Source organism: Eurypyga helias, unplaced genomic scaffold (assembly GCF_000690775.1).
Source record: "Eurypyga helias isolate BGI_N326 unplaced genomic scaffold, ASM69077v1 scaffold29320, whole genome shotgun sequence".
Classification (NCBI taxonomy): Eukaryota; Metazoa; Chordata; class Aves; order Eurypygiformes; family Eurypygidae; genus Eurypyga; species Eurypyga helias.
Window position 1 is genome coordinate 1 of NW_010224349.1, and position 22,288 is coordinate 22,288.

The 22,288-nt window shown below is 45.0% G+C and overlaps 1 protein-coding gene across 1 annotated transcript in view; it reads right to left on the reverse strand.

Annotated features, from left to right (window-relative positions):
* Positions 1–3,602: 3,602 nt before the first annotated feature.
* CDHR3 (cadherin-related family member 3) overlaps positions 3,603–22,288 on the reverse strand; it is a 39,693-nt gene continuing 21,007 nt past the window's right edge. Inside the window, exons 10-19 of the mRNA XM_010161284.1 lie at positions 21,721–21,820; positions 21,477–21,575; positions 17,805–18,031; positions 16,035–16,206; positions 13,966–14,210; positions 10,626–10,807; positions 9,229–9,242; positions 7,701–7,732; positions 6,744–6,792; positions 3,603–3,925 (exon numbers count right to left, since the gene is read on the reverse strand). Of these exons, the coding sequence (XP_010159586.1) occupies positions 3,603–3,925; positions 6,744–6,792; positions 7,701–7,732; positions 9,229–9,242; positions 10,626–10,807; positions 13,966–14,210; positions 16,035–16,206; positions 17,805–18,031; positions 21,477–21,575; positions 21,721–21,820 (1,443 nt within the window). The remainder of the gene's footprint in view (positions 3,926–6,743; positions 6,793–7,700; positions 7,733–9,228; positions 9,243–10,625; positions 10,808–13,965; positions 14,211–16,034; positions 16,207–17,804; positions 18,032–21,476; positions 21,576–21,720; positions 21,821–22,288) is intronic.

The window sequence follows — 22,288 nt, forward strand, 5'->3', positions numbered from 1 at the left end:
CCGCGTGCGCGTCCGGCAGCTCAGCCGCCTGCAGCCCGCAAAGCCTCCCCGGGGCCGCCTGCACCGCGACACGCAGCAACCTCCTCCTCTGCACCTGAAACTGCTCTGTGTAGGCCTCTTGGAGACCATGAACAAATACAGTATCAGCACTTGTACATTCCTTGATAAAAATGAAGCGACGTTGCCAGAAGATGAGACTTCTGATGTTTATTGCAAGTGCTATTTATAACGCCAACGTGAGAGCAGAGCATTTATGCATTAGAAATACATTCACTTTGGAGAAAAGCACTGAAAAAACAGTGTTATCATCATCCACAGACTACTGGGGGGACTAGACCCACTCAGGAACAGTGACTTGTCCTCTTTCGTTATCAGTCTTGAAACTTCCAGAGCAACGTCAATCCAAAGGTCTCAAAGCACTTGAGAACGTGTAATAGGTGGAGACACAGCAATCAAAAGATGTGGCAGAACTCACACTGATTTTTGGTAGACTTCGGATAAAATTAATGACTAATGTAAAAGGCAGTTGGAGGTCAGGAACCATTGCCCCCAGCCACTCTGTTCCAACCACCAGGCACCTTGCTTCATCTCCTAGTCTCACCTTATTGGTGTCATCGCTCTAAAATTGACAACACCAACATTCACGCCTGGTGGCTGTATGCACAGAGACTAACAGAGCTGCTGAAGGCTAGAGAGGCTGTTCCAATCAGCTAGTCTGACCTTCTCCAGCACACAGCAGCCGTTCTTGACTTCTGAAGACTTCAAACGATGGAAAGGCCTCACAGTCTTAGCTAATTGTTCCAATACTTAAATGTTTTTATTGTCTAGATCCTGCACATAATCATTGCTCTCAGTCCATCTAGTGGCACTTTTCAACGCTGAATCTCTGTTCTCAAAGACACTTTTGTATGAACAAAAGCACAAAAGCTGGTTTCACAATTAGATGAGGTTTCTAGCATTTAACGCTGTACTGACAACCTAAGTACCATATGCTACATTACATGAAATAATATGTTTGTTTTACATATTTTCAAAGTGTCTTTTCATTTACTGTTTCATATAATATGCAGTAAGTGTACATCTAGGTCAGTCAATTATGTCTTCTCTGATTTTGCTCTACCAAAGAGAGGCCAGAGAAATGAACTGCTGGGCTTCGGCTCAGTAAGACCCGAGTTTGTTCTTGATCCCTTAACAGGGAGGAAAATCAATAGTACTAGGGGCAGCTGTCAGGAAAATTGTGCTGCATTTGCATAAAGCTGATGCTCCGACAAAGCCTTGATTTTGTAGATCCCAACCAAGGAAAGTACTTTTGTGTGTGCCCAAAATAAAGTCTTACAGTGAAGACTATGACGAAGAATTACTCGGAGCTGGAGATCAGCATTGCCCATATTGAACCAACAGCATGAGTGAGAAAGCACGTAGCTGTGCTTTAGGGTCAGCACACTTGTTTCTCCATGCAGTGAGTTGTGTGGGACTTGCAAGACAGCTTATCTTGTCTGAACCTGCCCTCCAAAAGGCTGAATGGATCAGCTAAACTGATAAGCTGAAGCTGGACGGAGGCATCCTGGGCAGTATTAGCTCTTAGAGCTGACAGCTTTTAGAGCATTGATGCCTGTCAGTTGTTCAGAGGTTAGAGTACGTGATCATCGCTATGAGGGTAGCGGCTTTTCAACCAGTTCTCCCCTGTGGCAGCAGCTGTGTTGGTCATGACAGTGTGCATACGCGGATGCTCAGAGCATGCTGTGATACCGTGTTAGACTGTTGTTGGGGGGGTTTCTCCTGAGAAGGGAGGAAAGAAGTTTGTGCACTTCAGCAGCAATAACAGTAGTAAAGAAAGATGAGTTTTCATTCACTTCTTTGCAGGTTCCCTGGCTGAACCTACAGCCTGTCTCTGCCTCCCCTTAAATCAAAAAAAGGTAATTATCTCTTAATCACAAAAGTAGAATGAGAAGAATTGATTGAGGAAGCAGAGTGGCTGCCCTAGAGAAATGCCCAAGAAAATAAATATAAATCTCTATGTGTCTTCCTGTCATGAAAACAGTGCAGTTAACTTCTTCAGGTAACAAAGATCTGATGTTTGTAGGTGCCAGGCATGCCTGTGGGTAGCTTGGTGTCAGTGATAGAAAGATCAGAGTTACAGCAGTACTACCAGTTACCACAAAACTTCCCTGTCACTGGAAAACCACCTGCGCAGAAAACAAACGTATCATATTTATAGCAAACGAATGCAAACAAGGGTGGGTTGGAGCTCTGAACGTGTAGCTAGTTCTGTTGGCGCTGGAGGGTCAGGCAATGCTATAACAACCACTGTGGACACGGTAAACCGATAACGTGCTCAGAGAGCATAAATCACTCTTGCCTCTCTCCATCAATGTGGTGTTCATGACACTCTGGGTTTCTGATTGCATAATGAAATGGCATTTCAATGAAGACATTTGGTGTTTGTAAGGGAAGTTGCTCCTGAGCCAAACCGCTCCTCTGGAGCACAGCAAAGAGCCGCCGCACCGTGACGGGTGGTTTTGTGAAGAGTAGGATCCTTGGTGAAATTACCTCAGACCTCCCCATCCAGGTCCTCCACTATACGACAAAAGCCAGTGTATCTCACAGATTGGACAAAATCATCAACTGTCTCTGCTGAATGTAAATCAAGTTTTTCTGTTGCCCCCAGATATCAGTCCTTTGTTACCACAAAAAACTTTGTAATCAGGAAAGAAAAGAAGCCAAAACATTGATTTTCTTCAGATTAAAGTAATTTTCTGAAATCTTGTAGGGTTTGCTTGGCTTAGATCAGGTTGTTAGACAGCACTTACATTATATATGCCCACACTTGGAAAAAATTATTTCACCCTATGTGTCTACTGTCATTATCCTTTTGAGTGTGTTCCACTTGATTCTGTAAAACATTAAATATGCCAGAGGAAATACCAAAGGTGAAGATATTGAATGCTGCTAGTGTTACAAAAGATAAATAAGCTGAAAGTGTTGACGTGACAGCCTGAGAAACCATAATAAGCTGTGCGTTTTCTCCACTCCAAAAATGCTTTCAAGCCATGATCTCTACAGCAAGGTGGGAGGGTGAGGAAGGATTAAAATAAAATACTGAATTAAAAGAAAATATTTTTAGGTGTTACTGGCAAACTTTTCAACCCTGATGTGCTTTTCACTCATTCAGCTGCTCAGCAGGGACAGGAGACCCCATTCACTGGTGAGAAAGCATGTCTGCGTGTACACTGGCAGTCAGAGGATGTGGCCACGTCAGTTTGGGGGTGCAGAGCTCTTCCAGGAGGAAACAGCCAGCAGCTACAGGCCAGGGTCAGTGGGCAGCAGATGCTTCTCTCTGTGACTCTGCTTTTGTTCCCTCTTCCCCGTTTTCACGTCCTCCCCTTCTCTTCCACTCTTACCTGCACTTGTCGAAGGTAAGTCTGGCTTTATCCTGCCTTTGGGTCCAGTTTACACAGCGGTGGCCACCTTACGTTTTACAGCTGGGATATACAGAGAAAATCACACCTGTCAGCATCTGGTAATTCTTTGGCTGTTCAGAGCAGTGGACGTCTTGGAGTGTCAGGCACCCTGCTTTAGGGCTGGCTTCATGGGAGAGGAGGTCAGTATCTGCCTTGGGGGGCTGGTGAGGACAATGCCCTGTCCTCAGGCTCCTCTCTCTGCTTTTGTAATCTCAGCCCATCCTGGCCAGGTGTTTCTGGTTGCCCTGCTGAGGGCTTGACAGTTGGTTTTGTCTCTTCTGTTGGCTCTTTCCTCTTCCCTGAAGGTTCTTTTTTGCTCAGTGCCTCTATTCGCTGTGTTCCTTGGTCACCATTGTCTGTGGCACTTGTTACCTGCACAGTCGGTGCTGGCTGAAGGGGCTCGCTGCTCTTCTTCCATCTCCGGGCACCCGACCGTGTGTTGAATTCGTACATTTTGCCAGTGACTTGCAAGGGAGAAAAGACAACCGATTAAAATCATCCCTGCCTTAGCAGATTAAGGTGTGCCAGTTCTCCTCAGAATGGGGCTGAAATGGAAAATGTGAAACACCTGGAAAATCAGCTGAGTTGGGGAGGTAGCCCCAAGAGGGAATGCCTCATTTCCGCAAGTGTGCTTGGGGACCTGGTGGCTGCTCAGGGGAAATTCAGTTCTATCAGTATAAAAACTGGCTCTGCAGTTCAGGGAATAAGAATATTCAAAATATTCAGAATATTCCTATTAAAAAAAAAAAAAAGTACCTTCTTCGCATCCTATCTCTCTATCCCAATTACAGCTACCACGGTTTAACATGAGCAGTGTGCCAAACACATACGTAGTCCTTCATTGTTAGGACTAACTTTCCCAAACCTTTTGCCTTTGACTGTGCTGAGACAGGCCATTGTATATGTCCATGCGTATTTTTTTCACATAGTTACCTACTTGTAGCATAACCTGCTAGGAGCACAGTATGCTACATACATCTTCCAGACCACGTCAGGTCGTTTAGGTTGACCCCAGGTTTGGAGATCTGAGATCCCCCATGAGTTTTGGCTGTATGCATTGCTTTACAATTTGCACAAAATGCTTTCTTCCAGGCTTGCTGCAAACATTATCATTAATACAGTGAAATAATATTCTGTTTATGCAAGTACACACTTTCCTCCTATATATATAAAAAATGTTTTTAAATTTGGATTGTTTAGCATATGTGGCTACCTTGTTAGAAAGATTTTTGGCCCTCTTCAGTTTTTATGGGTGATTTCTACTTTTACATTAAAAGCAAGTATGTTCTCCTTCAGTTCATTTACTACCTAGACATAGGTGGAAAATTGCCGTGCGTCCAGTGTGATTGCCTCACAGTCTAAATCACTGCCTCTTGCTAAACAGATGGAGAATCAGGAGCCATAGTGGCACTTCGTGTAATTAAACATTATTAATATGACACAAACAAAAGACCATTAAGGTCTGGAAAGAAACGGTGGTTATGTGTTACTACATGTTACAGTTTGTATCAGAATTAATGGTTTCTGACACATTAACACAAATAGAGCAATTAGAGATGAAACTGGATCTCTTTACCTGTTATTTTTTTCTGACTGCTTACAAGGCAGGCATGTTACAGCAGCCCAGACCAGGAAGCAGCTCCTGGCCATCCCTCCTAATCATATTGCACAGATGATGTCCTGGGAATTATTAAATCTCATCTCCAAACCACCCAGACCTGATTGTCTAGGGTTTGGGATGAGCAATGGAGAGGAGGAGGGGGGAGTGGGGAGCACACCTTTCTCTGCCGACACCACAAAGCTGTGTTACAGCTGAATGTTTGTGTCCAGCATGACACAAACACTGTGGTTCTGGGGGGCAGTTTGGATGGGCTGATATCCTTAAGCCTGCTGTTTGCTGAGGAAAGGAGTCACCAGCTGGCCTTCAAAAACACTGGGAAGCAGCTCTTGGAGCAGCCTAGAGAACATCCATGTTTAATATGTCACAAAAGCAGTTACATAGGGAAAAAGCAGGGACTTGGGAGCCAATCCCTCCAGATCTCTTTATAAATAGCAGGTGGGCTTGGGCTGGGACCAAACTGGCCTCGAGCAGCCTTGTGGATGGGCTTAATTGCACAGTAGGGTCCCATTTGTTTGCCCAAATTCTACTGAAGTCCCTGTGCCTAGTGTTTCCTATTAGCTGACGGCATCCGACAGCTCCGAGCCAGCTAATAAGAAACACAAGGTACAGGCACTTGGATGGAAATCTGGCCAGATGAATGCAAGCCCTGAAACAAGCCTGCCTTCTTCTGGATAATTTTTAGACCTATTGTTTGGGACCTATTTTTGGATCTATTTGTTAAAGACCTATTTTGACTGACTGTGTCACATTTTACCAGCCCCCCACTCCATGCCGGGGCCCTCAGCCATGAAAGGCAGGGCTGGGTACCCTAATGCCAGGCTGAGCATCGTGCGGGGCTCAGGCAGGGGCTGTGGTTCAGGGGATGAGGTAAGGCAGATCAACCCTTAGAAGAAAAAAACCATTTTTTCTGTAATGAACCCTGCTGCAGAGCACAGTGGGCGTCACTTGGGAAAGGGGATAGGCATTACACCTCCTGGGTCATCTTGGTCTTCCTAGCTTTTGCCTTAATTTCACTTTTCCCAACTGGTTATTCAGATACGCTCAGAGTTAGCATAGCTGGAGCCTGGTAACACACTCGGCAGCTGATGCCACCACAACTGTGTCTAAAAGCAAATGGTCTTCCCTTTCTTCTTCCCCAAGCAGCGATGCTCAAGCTCTAGATAAGCAGCATCAATGCACTGTTGCTACAAGGGAGAAGGTTTGTGCAGGAGCAAGTAACTCACCCACCCACCCTGCACCCAGGGAGAGATTTCAGAGACAAAGTCAGTACATTTGCAGCTACATTAATCTGCTGGCTGTTTCCCAGACATGAGGAGGGTGAAACCACGTAGCCATGACAGCACCAGAGCAGGAGCCTTGCAGCAAATTCCCTCTCCCCTCCCACCTTCCAATACTGAATCTATACATAGAGTTTTATCAGAGGATGGGTGAATAATCTGGCCATCATATGTGTGCTTTCAAGGCACATAAGTGTATTCTACCATTAGAAATGTTACTAGGGCACTGTCTTGAGTTTCCCTATGTGTGAAATATAGCTCCCGTTCTCCTTGGAAACAGCAAACCTGAAATATGAAAAGCAAATATCAAACCATATTTAAATCAACTAATTCAGTTTGTTTCCAGCCAAATATTCATATTCACTGTTAATTGCACTTTATTACCTGGGTCTCTGGCTTCCCCATCAAAGACAGTGTTTAGCTTTGTCATTGTCTGTGAAGAGAGACAAAATGTGAAATGAATCCTGTAATCTAGTTAAGTAAGGAGGAGCAGTGACTTGGAAACCGTGACCTACATGGACGGAGGTGGATTTGTATAATGTGCATATTGCATTCCTGTAGCCTGAGTTTAATCAGAACTGGCAAAAACGCCATTCATGGTGTAGGGTGTTGCCACTAGATGTTCAAAGGAGAATTAAGCAAGTCTGACATGCTAAATGCCTCCGTGTGTGTAACCACAGGAGGGTCACCTCCACCCAGAGGTGGCTTGGGAATCCCCTCTCTGAAGAACCTGGGGAGGGAGAGTACACTCATTAAAGTGTTTTGCAGCCTTTATGCTATTATGGCTCTGGAAAAGGAAGGAGGCCCAAGATCCAGGAGCAAACAAACCTCTTAGAGTGGGAATAACTAAGGCATTTTGCTGCAAACAGCTTAGCAAAAGCTAACTCTTTACAGCTTGGGTGCACTTGTGTACCTCACTGGTTGCACTCGGGTGAGTCAGGGTTAGCTGCACAGGTCGGTGGTGTCTCAGCAGTGTAACACTGCACCAGCGGGGCACTTGTCCTCCCCCCCTGCGGCTGCAGCCAGTCCCCTATCAATGCTCCAAGCACAACCTCTCTGGCTTCCCACGTATGGGGCTGCCGGAGAGGCTGGAGAACTCTGCACTTGGAAGCAACAGGGTTGCAGTGTGTGAGCATCCCACACACTCAGTGTTGCTTCCCAATGCAGAGGCTGGCTGGAGCACTGACGTGTTTTGCATGTGAGGGCAGTCCTTTTCACCTTGCCTATCATTTTGATGTTCTCTTCGGAAAATAGGCACCGTTCATAGAAAGTGTCCTATGACCACACGGCATGACGGAGCTGGGCAAAACTGGGGTGTGTTTTGAGGCCAGCAATACTTACCACAAGCACTTCCTTCTTAGGTTTCTTCTTTTCTACAGAAAAGGAAATGCACATTGTAAATCAGATTTTTCTGACAGTGACCATAGACACTAAAGCCAAGATTTCCTCAGACATTCTCAGTACTCAACTTCTGAGGCATCTCACATGAGCTTTATTTGTTTTTCCAAGGATGATCCCTCATACTATTTGAAATGTGACCTCTTTCACAGCATTTTGGAGAAAGAATCCACAGTTGCCAATGACTAATCAAATTTTAGCCTTGAAATGTCTTATTCCTTCAGTAATGCACAAACTGCAATGGTTTCCTTAACCAATTTCCCTTTCTAAATAATATGAACAGCTATAGGAATTCACCTTTGGGGATATTTGAACTACAAATGTAGAGATTTTTTTTTCCATGAATGTTTGTAGTTGCAAAGCTCGTGCACTCAAACATGCGCTTGGAGACGAAACAGGGAAGTGCTGCAGATCCAGTCAAGTAAAATTCAGATTGAAGAACAGTTTGGTTATGTGTGAATTTACAGCACTATTAACTCATCCCACGTGCAAACAAATACAGCACCAGTGCCATGGGCGTCTCGACAGCATGGATTTGTGGATGATACCCAACTAGTTGCTATGATTTCTTCTTGCTTGCTCCTTGCCAGTTCTCTAATGGCCTTTCTTTGGAGAACTGTATGCCTGTTCTATAGCCCAATGACAACGAGCTTTACAACCAGGCGTGCAATACTCTGAAGTGCTGCAGATGGGTCTCAGCCTGAGCCCTGACGGGAAACCTGTTCTATCTGGCCATTGCTGCCCAGCATTTGGGAAACAGTTTTTCAGATAGCAGCAAACATCCTTGTTTTTTGTTTGGAAACCAGCCAATGCTGAAATGTCTCAAATTGGACAACCAAGAGAACAGCTAATTTTGTTGGGGTTTGTTAGTCATGTGTTTTTTTCAAGCTGGGACACACTGTTTGAGGAGAGGGAGTTATAAAAGCAGGGTCTTACTGAGCCCATATGAGCCATCCTTGCTAGCAGAAAGCCAATGAGACTAAAAAGAACAAGACTGCTTAAAACCCCACTTTTTGAATGTGCAACCTATATTCCTGATGAGTTATACAAGCCCCTTTAAAAGCACTAATGCTTTAAAATAAATCTTCAGGTACACGAAGTGTCAAGGGAGCAAATGAAGGGATCAGAGAACAGGGAATTAGAGTGAAGAGGACTCTTGAAGGTGCTGTAGAGGGATAGCATTATTTTTTAACAGATAGCATATGAACTGCATGTGAAAAATATGGTAGTTCTTTAGCATCCACGTCAGAATACCATGCTACTCTGAATTTGTTTTCTATCTAATAGTTAATAAATCTGAAGACCAAAAGGACCATGAAATTATTTAGTCAGGTCTCCCATAATCAGTTATTTAATCTCAGTACTCTTGTACTGGGTCAAATTTATTTGTCTAGAAATGGATTTATGAATTTTACACTGAATTGTAAACAAGGTCTTGTGAGGTATTAAAATATAGAAAAGAGGTACACACCTGGAGCATTTATCCTGTAAGGAAAAAATATTAAAAGTGTAGTTAGCATATGTCATACTTTCTCCTACATAAAAAATCATGCTTTGTTCTCTTTTATTTGGCAAGAAGGATGTGTTTCCTTGAGTTCTGGGATTTGGTTGATTTGTTTGGTTTCTGATTTTGCTTTAACTGAAGGTCTGTATCCTTTAATGCTGGTCCCAAACAGGAAAACAGCCCTGAGCATTGTTCTTAACACCTCTCCAAGAAGGGATGATATTCAAAAAAATGAATTCTTACTGATGATAACATGATGGATTTATATGATCTGGAAAAATATATTTTCAAATATTGTCATCTTGTTCCATCCTTGGAGGAAGGTCATTTTATTTTTTTTTTATCTGATGTGCTCATATAATACCTTTTAAAATATTGGAAAGGTTGTAAATGTTTTTGAAAACACAGAAATTGCTTTTTAATGGGAGAGCTTGGCTCCTGATGAATCACTTGCCTTATTAATAAATAATAACAATAGCCAAGCTATATGCTGCTAGATGCATTTGTCATTTTTATCACAAATTGCTAAACTCCTTGCACACACCATTTGAATTATAATCACAGTCGTATATTACCTCATGTTTACTGTAATCTTTAAATTTAAGTCCAAATCCCGAGAATACTTAGAGAACACCCTTTTTTTTTTTTTTTAAAATCCCAGTTCACTTAAAGAGCTGCTTATCTTTGTTTTGTGAAGTAAAACGTCAATTTAGAGCCAGTCTGGCTCCAGTCCGCTGAGAAGGCAGCCAGCAGGGATCTCCGCCACTTCCCACAATGAACCAGAGCTGGTCCCAGGTGCTTCCGTGGCTTTTGCCAAGCACGAGCACTTAAAGTTACCACGAAGCTTTATGGGCTAGAGCCTTGCAATGGGCTTGGGTAAAACTCCAGGAAATATGCAGAAGTTTTGCCAGAGCAAAGAATTTGGCATGAGCACCAAGGAAAGGACTCCGGGATCTGTAGCTGAGAGGGAGGAATATGCATCCAGTAACTACCTAGGTGGGAGCTCCCTTGGAGTGTGAGCCAAATCAAACACATCTGTATTTTTGGGAGGACAGTCGAGCAGAGTCTCTGAGTGTAGCTGCTTTTAGAGGTCGTAATTGTTAGTTCCGTTGTTACCTTCAGCTAATGCATTTTTTAATCTGTTAGTAAATACACTATATAGAATTCCATAGACATTTTTCCTTGATTTCATGTCATCAACACTAAATATCACCGTAGCCCATAACAGCATTTACCACGGCGAACGGTGTACCACTATAAAATATTCAAAGCATAGACTTCATTACAGCTGAAAGGCCGGAGTTCTCTCTGCCATTGCCTGGCGTTGCTGGGTACTTCCCCGCGTGACACATGGGGGGACTCACAGAGGCGCGCCGTCTGCTTTGCCTGCCGGAGGGCAGCGGGTGCGGGCCCAGGTCGCCAGCAGGAACCCCAGGTACCCCAGCAGGCTGAGGAGCAGCACACTGCCGAGGGTGATGACGAACGGCACGTACCACGCCGACTCAGAGTAGAGGTTTTCCCTTTTCATCACAACAGTGAAGCCAGGCTTTTAAAACAAGACAGGAAAAGGTCCTCAAGGCTGCATACTTATAAGGTTACTGACAACAATGGCACCTTTCATCTGGCTGAACCACACTGAAGCACCTGGCCCAAGCTTGCCCTGGGGTGCTGCAGATGATGGGCAGATGGAGGTAGCATCTGCTGGAGACAGTGATTCATCAGTGACGACCGAGACGGACCACTGAGCTCCTGGGGCAACCAAAGGCAGGTGAAATGGAGCCCACCCACGATGCAAAAAGGATGTTCTAGATCATGTTTCAATGTCTTTTACATTAAAACAAGCATGCCATGGTGGGGTTTAAAAGCCTCAGGTTGTTTGAGAAGCTGCGAGTGCACTGTTGGGGGGCGATCAAGTTCAGGGAATACTGCCGTTAACGAGATAATGGTTTCTTGTTACCTAAGGCAAAACTGGAAGTAGGTCATCTTCACTGCAGTGATCATTCGACCCCCTTCGTAAGAGGAGCTAAACCCCAGAGAATTGGATTATTGTATAAAAAGAAATGAAACTCCTTTTTTCCCCACTGTGACTTGTTCCAGAAGGGAAAACCACACTGCCTGAGCAGCTGCAATCTCCCACATCTTCCCAAGTGCCAGGAGACACGGCTCTGAGCTGGCACAGCTCTTGGTGCTACCAACTCATTTATTAAGGTCCCTTCATGAAACCAACCTCATACGGATCAGAAATTACTCGTTTGCTCTACCTGGGCCATTACCTAGTGTGGTACTACTAGTTGTGACCATCTACTGATGGTTTTATTTAATTTTCTGTAAGACATTTATAATCACATTGTGTTATGAAATTTAGTAGGGTACCTATTTCTTTCCTGTTTAAGGATACTTTTAAAATAACTTATTGTCATGGTTTAATCCCAGACAGCAAGTAAGCACCACACTGTTGCTCACTCACCTCCCCCCTCCTCCAGTGGAGTAGGAGAATTGGAGGAAAACAAAAGGAAACTTGTGGGTTGAGATAAGAACTATTTAATAATTAAAGTAAATGAAATCAAATAATTATACCAATAATACTAACAATACTAATAATAGGCAATGAAAACAATGGAAAAGATAAAAAATGGTACAACTGCTCACCACCCACTGACTGACCAAGAGCCAGAGAGAGAGAGAGACCACCCCCAGCCCAAGCCCCAGCTTAAACACTAAGCATGACATTTGATGGCATGAAATGTCCCTTTGGTCAGTTTGGATCAGCTGTCCTGGCTGTGTCCCCTCCCAGCCTCTTGTGGAGAAGAAGCTGGGAGAACAGGGGCAACATCAGAAACTGGAAAAAAAATCCTTGAGCTGACATAAACATTCCTTAGCAACAACTAAAAACATTAGTATGCTAGCAACATTATTCTCAGCACAGCCAAAACATAGCCTCATCCTAGCTACTGTGAGGGAAACTATCCCAATTAAAACCAGCACACTTGCTTAGCCTTGCACAAAAAGGTACATCCAATCCCTAGAGACACTCTCTAATAATCCCAAGATCACCACCACCACTCCATCCTCCCTGGGACTTTTTGTGACAGGGCTCCTTTTCTACACTACCAGCCCTCCAGCATCTGATTCATCAAGTTGCTGCACTCAACGCATGTAACAAGTAGTGATGGGAGAAGTTGCTGTTAGGGAAGTGCTCTTCTGGAAAATAGACGGGAAGTGGAAAGCTGATATCTCTAGGGAGGCAGATTTAATGCTGTGGTATGTGGTCTAGACTGTTTATATTTGTGGTAAAGCACGGGAAAGAAATACAGAATAAGTTTTGCTATTCAGCTTGACTTTTCATTTCCACATTAACTAGGAGGAGGAGCAGGCTGTCAGAAAACCATTCATTCCTTCCCAACAGAGCATTAGATAATAATAGGGTTATTAATCAGTCTGCAAGTTTGGATTTAAGCATTTTCATAGCAAGGTGTCCAGATTTGCATGTGCCCTTTGCAGGATCCCCTCATTCTGGCTCCCCTGGTAGCCCCTCACAGATCCAGATGGTTTTACAGTGAATAGCTCCTTTGCCCCTTCACCAGCACCCTCATATTTCCACTCTTGCATGCAAGGGAGAAGAGGGTCAGGCCATCTGCAGGCAGGCAGAAAATGGATGGCGAGGTGGCAAAGGCAGTGACCGGCACAAAGATGGGGACACAGCTGCTTGCGCAGCTGTGGACGAAAGCAAGCTCTCCTCATGTCATGCACCAGCCTGATGGAAATTGGCTCCATAATGAATGGTGAGCCAGAGCTTGACCAGGATGGCTGCGCGGAGGAGAAGACTCTATTGCTGGAACACAGGCCCACAGCTTCACAGGCTCTGCAAGGTCAGCTCCCACCCCAGCTGCCAAAATCTGTGAGGGCTTCCCCAGCTCACCTATGGACCACCATGTGGGCAGGGAGCTCAGGAAAGACCCATCCCACCCCGCCGGCTTTGCTGGTCTGAAACCTGCTGAAACCTCAGTGATACGCTGCGGCTGTGCACAGCCACCTCAATTCCTGGCAGGCAGCGCAAGGTTTTACGTGAGGGTGACCGCAGGGATGGAAAAAAGCCCCTTCCAAGTGATGAGGAGTAGACGTGGCGCTTGAGGGCATGGTCTAGTGGGTATGGTAGTGTTGGGTTGATGGTTGGACTCGATGATCTTATAGGTCTTTTCCAACCTTAGTGATTCTGTGATTTGGAAGCCACAGAGTAATGTGGCCCACTGCTAAATAAGCATATTCAAGTGCAAAGCAGCTGGCAGAGTGAATAGCTATGAATAAAAAAAAGGGAGTGCAAAATGCATGAGGTAATTTTAAGGTTCCAAGCAAAGGTTAACCGCTGCTCTTTCCTTATTACTAAAGCTGCCAAAATCTTTAACTTTCCAGTTACATGGTAATGGCAGCATGCCCGGTCCTTTGGCTACCTGCCCTTTTTGTTTTAGAAACTAAAATACAAAACATATGTTATCACTCTGTAGGTAGGACCAATCCTTCATGATGCTGAGCACAACAGCCACCTTTGGCTTCGATGTAAGAGGACAGGGCTCAGCACTTCCCAGGACTGGACCCACTATAGGCTTTTGTTTACCTTGTGCATACGTCTACTCTCTTTTCTTCACTCCCATGGAGAGGATCCCGCGAGAGAACCACAGAAGTGAACATAAATTTCAGTGGACTTACCGTTGTGGCAATGACAGTAGTTGGGTCCGGGATAACTCTGATGCTTAAAGTCACCGTTCCAGTTTTAATTAGTCGCATAATTTTGTCCCTAGCAGATAGTAAATTGTCATCTGTTATATAGACGCGCAGTCTGTAAATCCAGTCTGTATCAAGTCCGCTCTCATAGTCAAACCTCGATGCAAGAATCAGCCGAGATGTGTTGGAGCCAGCACTTGGTGAAAAGGTGAAATGATTGTTCACGTTGCCTGCAAGCAGTAGCAAAAAACCCAAAACAATGTCAAAAAAAAAAAAGAATAAAAGAAAAAAGCAATTCCACATTAAAGTAAATGGTTAGAACAAGCAAAAAGATGAGTTTCTGTTGAAAACTTGTTATGGAACACTATACACCTGTGCAGTGAAATATCATTGATAAGAACAGCTCCTTGATCTTTCTGATATCATATAAAATCAGATAAAGCAATATAGTCAGAAAAGCATTAAAATATGGAGTAAGACCCTCTGTAGGGACACAACTGAGAGGAGGTTGTGGAAACACTTCAGAGCCATAGGCCACACAAGAGGCTACCTGAATGACTCGTCCTTGCAGCCTGGAGGGCACCCAGACGCAGCAGCACCCAGCCAGGGTGAGGATCCTACACTATTGCTGGCCTCTTCCCACTACTGGGCTGTCCCTGGAGTGGCCCCTAGGCCACATGGACACAACCAGTGTCTCCAGAGGCCCCTCCAGCCCCTCTCCATGGCTTCTCCCTCTGCCCAGAGGCAGAGGCCTTTGAACAGGTATCCCAGAAGAGAGCTAATGACTCAGGGGATATTAATTTCATTTTCACTGTAGGGGCAGAGAGGAGAGTTCAGTGATGCTGGCCCCTCAGCCTCCCATTTTCTGTCCATGTAATCTGCTAGTGGCATGAGCTACAGGCAGATGACCTCTGGCTCTCAGTGTCCAAGCAGGCCACACATAAGAGAGATCAGAGCCATGAAAAGGCACCAGACATGCTTTTGTTCTGCTCTTATTGCCCCACAGAGCTCAAGAGCTGAAGTGACCTTAAAGGCCAGGTTCATCGTACAACACAGAAGGGGCCAGGGGCTGCTCTGTGTCTCAGAGGCCAACTGCACGGCACAGTTCATGTCCATACAGCCAAATGCCTGAGCCTTCACCCTGGTCAGTCCGTACAGAGGGCCTGCCAGGCAAGCTCCAGGCTCTCTCTGCAATGCCCAGGATCTCTTTGGGAATGTACTGCTTGGCACTGACCAAAATCATGCCAGCAACCAAACCTCATGCTTCAGCAGTGTGGGCCACTACTGGACATGTGGCCAGGCCCTGATTCACTGATACAAACACAGCCTCCATAAGGGCTTGTGTGTAAATACCACTGCTGCAGAGCTCCTCTGCGGCATTAAGGGCCTGGAACAAGACAGCGGTTGTCTCTTTTTACTGGCACCTGCACAGTATGCTCCTTCCTCCCCGGAAGTCACCTCAGCAACAAAAAGAAAAAGTAATTGTCCCAAGAGAGTGCATTCCCTTTTTTGTGAAGCTGAATGTCATCCCATGCCACAGCAGTTCTCCGAGTAGATGCAGTTGATTACTAGGATCAAACACACATTCTTAAAATGGAGGTTTAACACATACAGCATGACCCTAAGACATGCAGGTTGTTTTGAACAGTGTCCCAGCATCTAAAGGTGTGATATGCAGAGTAACAGAATCCACCAACATTCCACAAGATTCACTCAGCTGTAATTGGAAGTGAAATTTGACCCTGCATATCATTCCAGCTCATTCTTCTGCAGTCCTTGTCAATTATGCAATTAATTGCCAATTAATTAATGTGGTAGGCAATCCAATCTTGCAAGGGAATGGCTCTAGGTGGTAGTACCAGTAGCCAACCTGTGGAGAGACATCTCTCTTGGCAAGCAGCAAAGTAATGATGTGCAAAACTTGTGGATCACAACTAGCTCTCCATACGAAGTAGCACATAAACTGCGCAAGACTTTGATTTACAAATCAAAGCAAATCTTCCGCATTCATGAATTTTTGCACTGCTCCCAGCTCACACACCATGACATGGTACCTTCATTAATGAAGTAGCGTAAAGACCTGGGATCAGAGTCACGATCTCGACATTCAATCCTGAAGCCATTAATATTGGTCCCAATAGCTAAACTGACTGGGATTTGAAACGAATAGAAATTTGGTGAACAAACTGGTTCTTCATCATTTACTTCCAGAACATTGATGGTTACCTGAAAGAAAAGAGCAATACCAGGCATAAGGTCCTCCACTGTGCTGAGCCAGAAACTGTTTGACTTTGCCCATTTTGTTCTTTTGATCAACAGCAGTTGAAGAGCAATGAACTCCCCTTCCAATCTACTTTCTACCAGAAAATATTTGTGATCATTTGACCTTCACTTTTTGTTGTGATCAGCACTCTTTTGGGAAAAGGTTCTTTAAGCCAAACCATCTTCCAAACTCACAGCGGTTTCAAGCTGATGCGTCTGACTATTTGAATTACCTGGTGTGTCATAGTAAGAATGAGAAATAATAATAGTAACAGGTACTCATTAAACTTCCTTTCAAACCTCTCAAATTGCTTCACCATTATTAGTTAGGCTTCTTAGCATATTTAATAGTAATTCAGAGCCTGATCCATGGAAGGAAGGAAGACTTCTTATAGACTGTTCCCAGTGAGAGAGAGATGCTGGTAATGGCCTTCTGCCTGTGTGGGAGACCCCCAGGTTGGCCCAGATGTGTTTAATGTCAGCTGGGGTCAGCTGGCTGGGAGGAAAAGGTTACCCTTCTCAAAGCTCTCTCCTCTAATGTCTGTTGGTCTTTAACAGGCAACAGATAAACTTGTCATCGTTAAAAGCTCCTGACGCTAAATTTTCCTTAATCATCATCTTGAAATATTACAGGTGATAAAGAGATTAAGTGCCTCCCACTTAGCATCTCCATAGGTAGTGTTTGGCTGGAATACAAAGCAGGCCTAGTACCTGTATCCCCCCCAACAGATGTGCAAAAATCGAGGGAGACGACATGAAAAGGAGTAAAAAGATGTCTGTACATGAAGGACACTGGCATTCTTTGAAAGAAACTACTATAAAATACCTTTGTGGATATACCATCTATATTTTTTATTCCAAATAAAATAGGTCTTGGCAGCAAACTTGAGCACAACTATTTAACGTTATCACGGTCCCCGGCATGCTCTTGGCTAATGCCAGGCAGCATCACTGGGTACAAAACTAGATCACAGTCAGGGGAAGGCATGTGTAAGGGTCCATCCCAGGGAGGCCATGTGGACGCAGCTGCACTGGGTGGGTCTTCTGACATTATCTCAGGAGGCATCCCATCCTTAATCCCATCCCCAAGATAGGCAGCACAGCTCTTCTGTCCCACCCCATGAAAACACAGCTCTGACAGGCTGCAACACAATTCTCACATTACTTCGGGCATTTTGCAGTGAAAAAACATCACATACATACAAAATCGAAAGTATGTCTGAAGACCATAGGGCACTACACAAGGTCCAAGAAGGACTTGGCACTAAGTATAGATAAAATTAAGTTGTGGTACCTGACCTCAAGACCCCTTTCTTTTTCTATTTTCTACTACATATGTAGCCATAAAGAACATTTTAAATTGTCTTGGACACAGAAAACAACTTTTGTAAGAAATAAAGCAAGACTGAATGAGCACCACCTCTTTCATCTGACTAATATAGAGCTCTATGCAAAGGTGGACTTGCCTTTTAGAGACCACAGTGCTTTGTCCAATGTCTTACTGCTCTTGTCAGAAGGAAGGGAGAAAAATATAGGGTGGGAAGTAGAGTGGATTTACTCACAGATGCTGTTGTAGTCTTCTCTTGGTCTGAGGCCTGTACTGTGAGAATGTGTTTCTGAGTTGTTTCATAGTCTAATCTAGCTAAAATCTTCACATCTCCTTCGGTTGGGCTGATCCAGAAGATATTTGTGTAATCTCTGGTGCCTCCTCCAGCTACAATGGAATAAGTGATGACACTGGGTGGCCAGTCCTTGTCTCTGGCATTCACTCTTCCAATGCTAGATCCAACTGAGAGACAGAAAATCCATTTTAAGGAAAAGGAAGTAGAGAGTACTTGTCCCAACCAAAACCTGATGAAACTGAACTAAAGATTTGGTTTAGAGTTTTTCACCCCAAAAAAGTAAAGCAAAGGTGTGAGATATACTAGTTCACCATGCTGTGCTATGGCTCCCCCGTGCATGGGCTTGCCTGCTAGCAATAAATACCAAAGCAGGAGGAGTCTGTAGAGAACCACAAAAGAAGTGTTCTGGCAGTGAGGGCCACCCCAAGCCTTGCACTGACATGCACAAACTCCCACCCCCGTGGCAGCACTGGCCTGGCTGGAGGAACACGGCTCTTTGTCTGCCGTGAATAGCAATTGCTGCAGTTCCTTCCAAGGTGTTTGAAAAGTGGTTTGAATTACCCCCGTGCTGAGCATTTAGGAAGCAAACTACAAATGTCAGTGCTGTAAACTGTGAGAACAAAGATGGGACTGTGCACACCCATCTCTGCAGACACTGAGACAATGCTAAATGCACCCACATGACCAGGGGATATTCAAGATGAATACCCCACTTGCACAGAATGAGACAGAAGGAGGATGCAAGTGAAGGGTTGGGTTTTTTTTCTTTCCTGACCCTGTGAACTCCAGCCCTACTGCAAGGTGTTCACTCCCATTTGGTACAGCAATAGCAAGCACCCTGTTAATGTCAGCTCAGCCCAAAATAAAAGGCCAGTCTGAGTCCAAAAAAACATTTCTATTGATAATTTCAATATCCAGCAAGGTTCTGTGGCTGACACAGAAATGTTTACAGGCATATCCATGTCACCAATGGCTTTGAAGTATTACGAGGTACACATCAGTGGTATGAGGAGACACACACAGAATAGGAAATGCCACAAAATTCACTGCATCGTGTCCACAGGGGAACAGTGTAGAAACAGAAGCTCCATCCATGCACCATAGAAATAAAAGTTGGGCAAGAAGAGCAGGCTGCTGAGCAATCCAAGATGCTGGTATTGGTCAGGGCCTTCTGACTGCTGAGTGACTGCCCTGTGCCCCCTTGTCCACCCTCAGCTCCCCTTGCTTTCCTGTCAGTGTGGCTTCTGCAGGAACTGTCAGGGTTCCTCTAACAGGCAGACCCCTTAGGAGCTTCCCCTGCCCCAGCCTCCACAGCCTCTCTAGCTCCCTCCCAGGCCATGCATCCCCACACCAGCTGCAACAATGCCGTACTCTGCAGTGGCCGGTGACAGCTTCTCCACAGGGCAGAGAAGAGTGATTTTTGGAGACCTTTGGACCTTGGCAAGATCCTCCTGACCAGAGAAGGAAGAAAACAGAGAGCAGAGGGTGAGGGCTGGAAATTTGGGCTTGCTCCTTTGCCCGTGGCAAGGGCGAGGAGGTTGTGGTCAGGATGGTTGGGCTGCTTGAAGCATGTCTTTTCCTCCCCCTGCTTCCTGGCTTAGGCAAATGGACACAGAAGCACCATAGAGCCCAGAGGTCTGCCGACCACAGCTGCCTTCGGCTGTGCTTTGAGCCTGCCCTGGCCAGAATCATTTGAGCAATTCAAGCAGATGCTAGATTATCTGGCTGCTAAATCTCACGGTCTCATGGGTAGCTTCACCGTGTTGCACTTAGATGCAGTGGGATGTCCTTCTCAATGACATGGCAATTGAGGCAGGTTTGTGACTAACAGCAGCCTGGGGCAGTGTTGGACGTGCTGGAGGACAGGGCTGCTGTTCAGGGGGGCCCAGCAGGGTGAGGCTACAAGCTGACAGGGTTTTGGAGCTCAGCACAAACAAATGCAAAGTCCTGTACCTCAGCCAGAACAAGCCCATGTGCCAGCGCAGGCTGAGACTGACTGAGCAGGCAGCAGCTCTGCAAGAAAGGGCCCCAAACCCTGGGGACAAGTTCTACATGGGCCACCAAGGCACCCTTGGGGGAATGGAGACTGCATACTGGGCTGTATTGACAAGTGAGTTACCAGAACAGGGTGCAAAGTGAGTACTCCGCCCCACTCAGCACTCATAAAGCTACCTATGACCAGCTTGGGGACTCAGGTACCAGAGAGACCCTAACAAACTGGGAAAAGGCTGTAAAGGACCACTAAGATGTCAGGGGGCTGAGCAGAGGATGCAGGAGGACAGACCGGTGGGGCTGAGTTTGTTTAGGCTGGAGAAGGGAAGGTGAAGGTGGGATTTAATTGCTGTGCTCCAGCTTCTTTATTATGGTGATAATAAAGAAGACCAAGATACACTCTTCTCAGAATGGGACAGTGAAAGGACAACAAGAAATGGACACAAGCTGCATCATGGGACAGTCCAGCTGGGTACAAGGCAGAATTATCTGGAATGAAGGTTGCTCAGCTGGAACAGGAGCTCAAAGAAGCTGTGGAGTCTCCATCCTTGGAGATTTTCAAAACTGAACTGGATGAGGCCCCGAGTAACCTGATCTAGCTTTGAACCCATCCTCACTCTGAGCACAAGTTGGACTTGAGAGCCCCAGAGGTCCCTTCCAACTTCAGTTTTTCTGTGACCCCAGGAAGTTCAGAATGAGGGCCAGGATTTATCCAGTGTATATCTAATGTACCTCTCAACTTCTTCTCACCCAGCAGAATAAAGCCAGTAAGTGAGGTCCTGGGACCAGAAGGCCTGTGTTCTGTACATCAGGTCATGTGAGGGAGAGGCTGAAACTGGGGAAGATGCCATTCACATGCCAACTGCTCTGCACACAGAGCAGCTCAGCACAGAGGTGGCCGGAAATCACACCAGGCACATGAGGATTACCAGGAAGGCAAGCTGCTGTGGTGCTGCTCTGCAAACACATGAGATGCAGGACTCACCAGGGGACAGGAAGAGTGAGAAGTGGGAATCAAGCACATGAACAGCTTCAAGAAATCCAGTTTTAAGGCCACGTTTGCAGCCACTGGTCCTGGGCTGTTGCAAGAACAGGAAGGACCCTGTCTCCGGGCATGAGGAGCTGCTCTGCCTGCCGGCCGGCTGACTACAGCCTCACCATCCAAGAACTCCCATCCCACCCCATCTTCAGGGCACCCAGTGCACCCAAGGTGAGCTGGGTCTAAGGGGATGGCAGGGTGATCGCCCTGCACCATGCCTGGGTGAGGGAGTACTCACTTGTCTATGTCAGTCCCATAGTGGTTTCTTCCAGTCCCTCCAAATGGCTAATTTAGCAAGAGCAGAAAGACAGTCTAAAACAAGACATCTGAATTCAGTTCCTGGCTCTGCCAGAGTTTCTTGTGCAATTGCTGAATTTGTCTGTGTCTCAGCTTCCATCTGTACAATTGGAGTTGTTGCCAGTTTTGTCTATTTAAGGGTAGTAGGTGGTTGTACAGTGAGACCCTGGTTGAACTGGAACTTTAAACCATTCCCCCCAAATATATGAAAATACATTTGGAGCAAAAAGTTACTTATCAACCTGACAACATTATTTCTATTATGTATGTGCTACTTACTGTACCTTTAGTAATTTCTGGAACATTAAATTCATATGATAAATTACTGAAGACTGGAAAAAATTCATTCACTGGCTTTATCCTGATATAAATGTAGATCATATCTGGAAATATAACAGAAGATTAAATCATAGTTAAGTATGGCTGTGAAATTTTCTCATGCATATATTCAAAATACATATGGTATTCCTCTCTCCATGCTGTTACACCACAGGAAAATATCAAAAGCAGTGTAAAAGGGATACTTGCTTGAGTAGTTAGGAAAGGCAGTATCTTGCACCCTGACAGTCAAAGAATAAACTTCAACTCCTAGATTAGCTGGGTTTTCTAAATCAATACTTTCAATCATCTAAAACAAAAAGAAACACAATTGTATTTATAATTCCTTACATAAAGTCATAATATGCATAATGGCAATTACTTTTTTTCAGTGTTCTGTAAGTGTGGTCTCCCCCTTGGATACATGGAAGTGCCCTGTAGGAGTAATATAGGCTATTAATCAATTACAGGATTGAATTCCAGGCTTCTTCTACATGTTCATGCTCTGGTGTCTCTTGGCAGTTCAAAATTCTTTCCTTCTGCCAACAAAATTATCTCCCCCTCAAGTGCAGGAAGTTTAATCACTTGGATCATAAGGTCTTGGCCTTTCACCTGGTTAATTCAAAGCTCATGTAATGAGCTGGCTATTTGCTGTGCCCTTTGTTGACTCAACAAGAAAGAACCTGCTATTGCTAAATAGTAATAGTTACTCCTTGAGCTCACCCCTGCAGACATGTACTAAAGGTATCAGGTTCAGCCACAAGTGTTTATCCAGGAA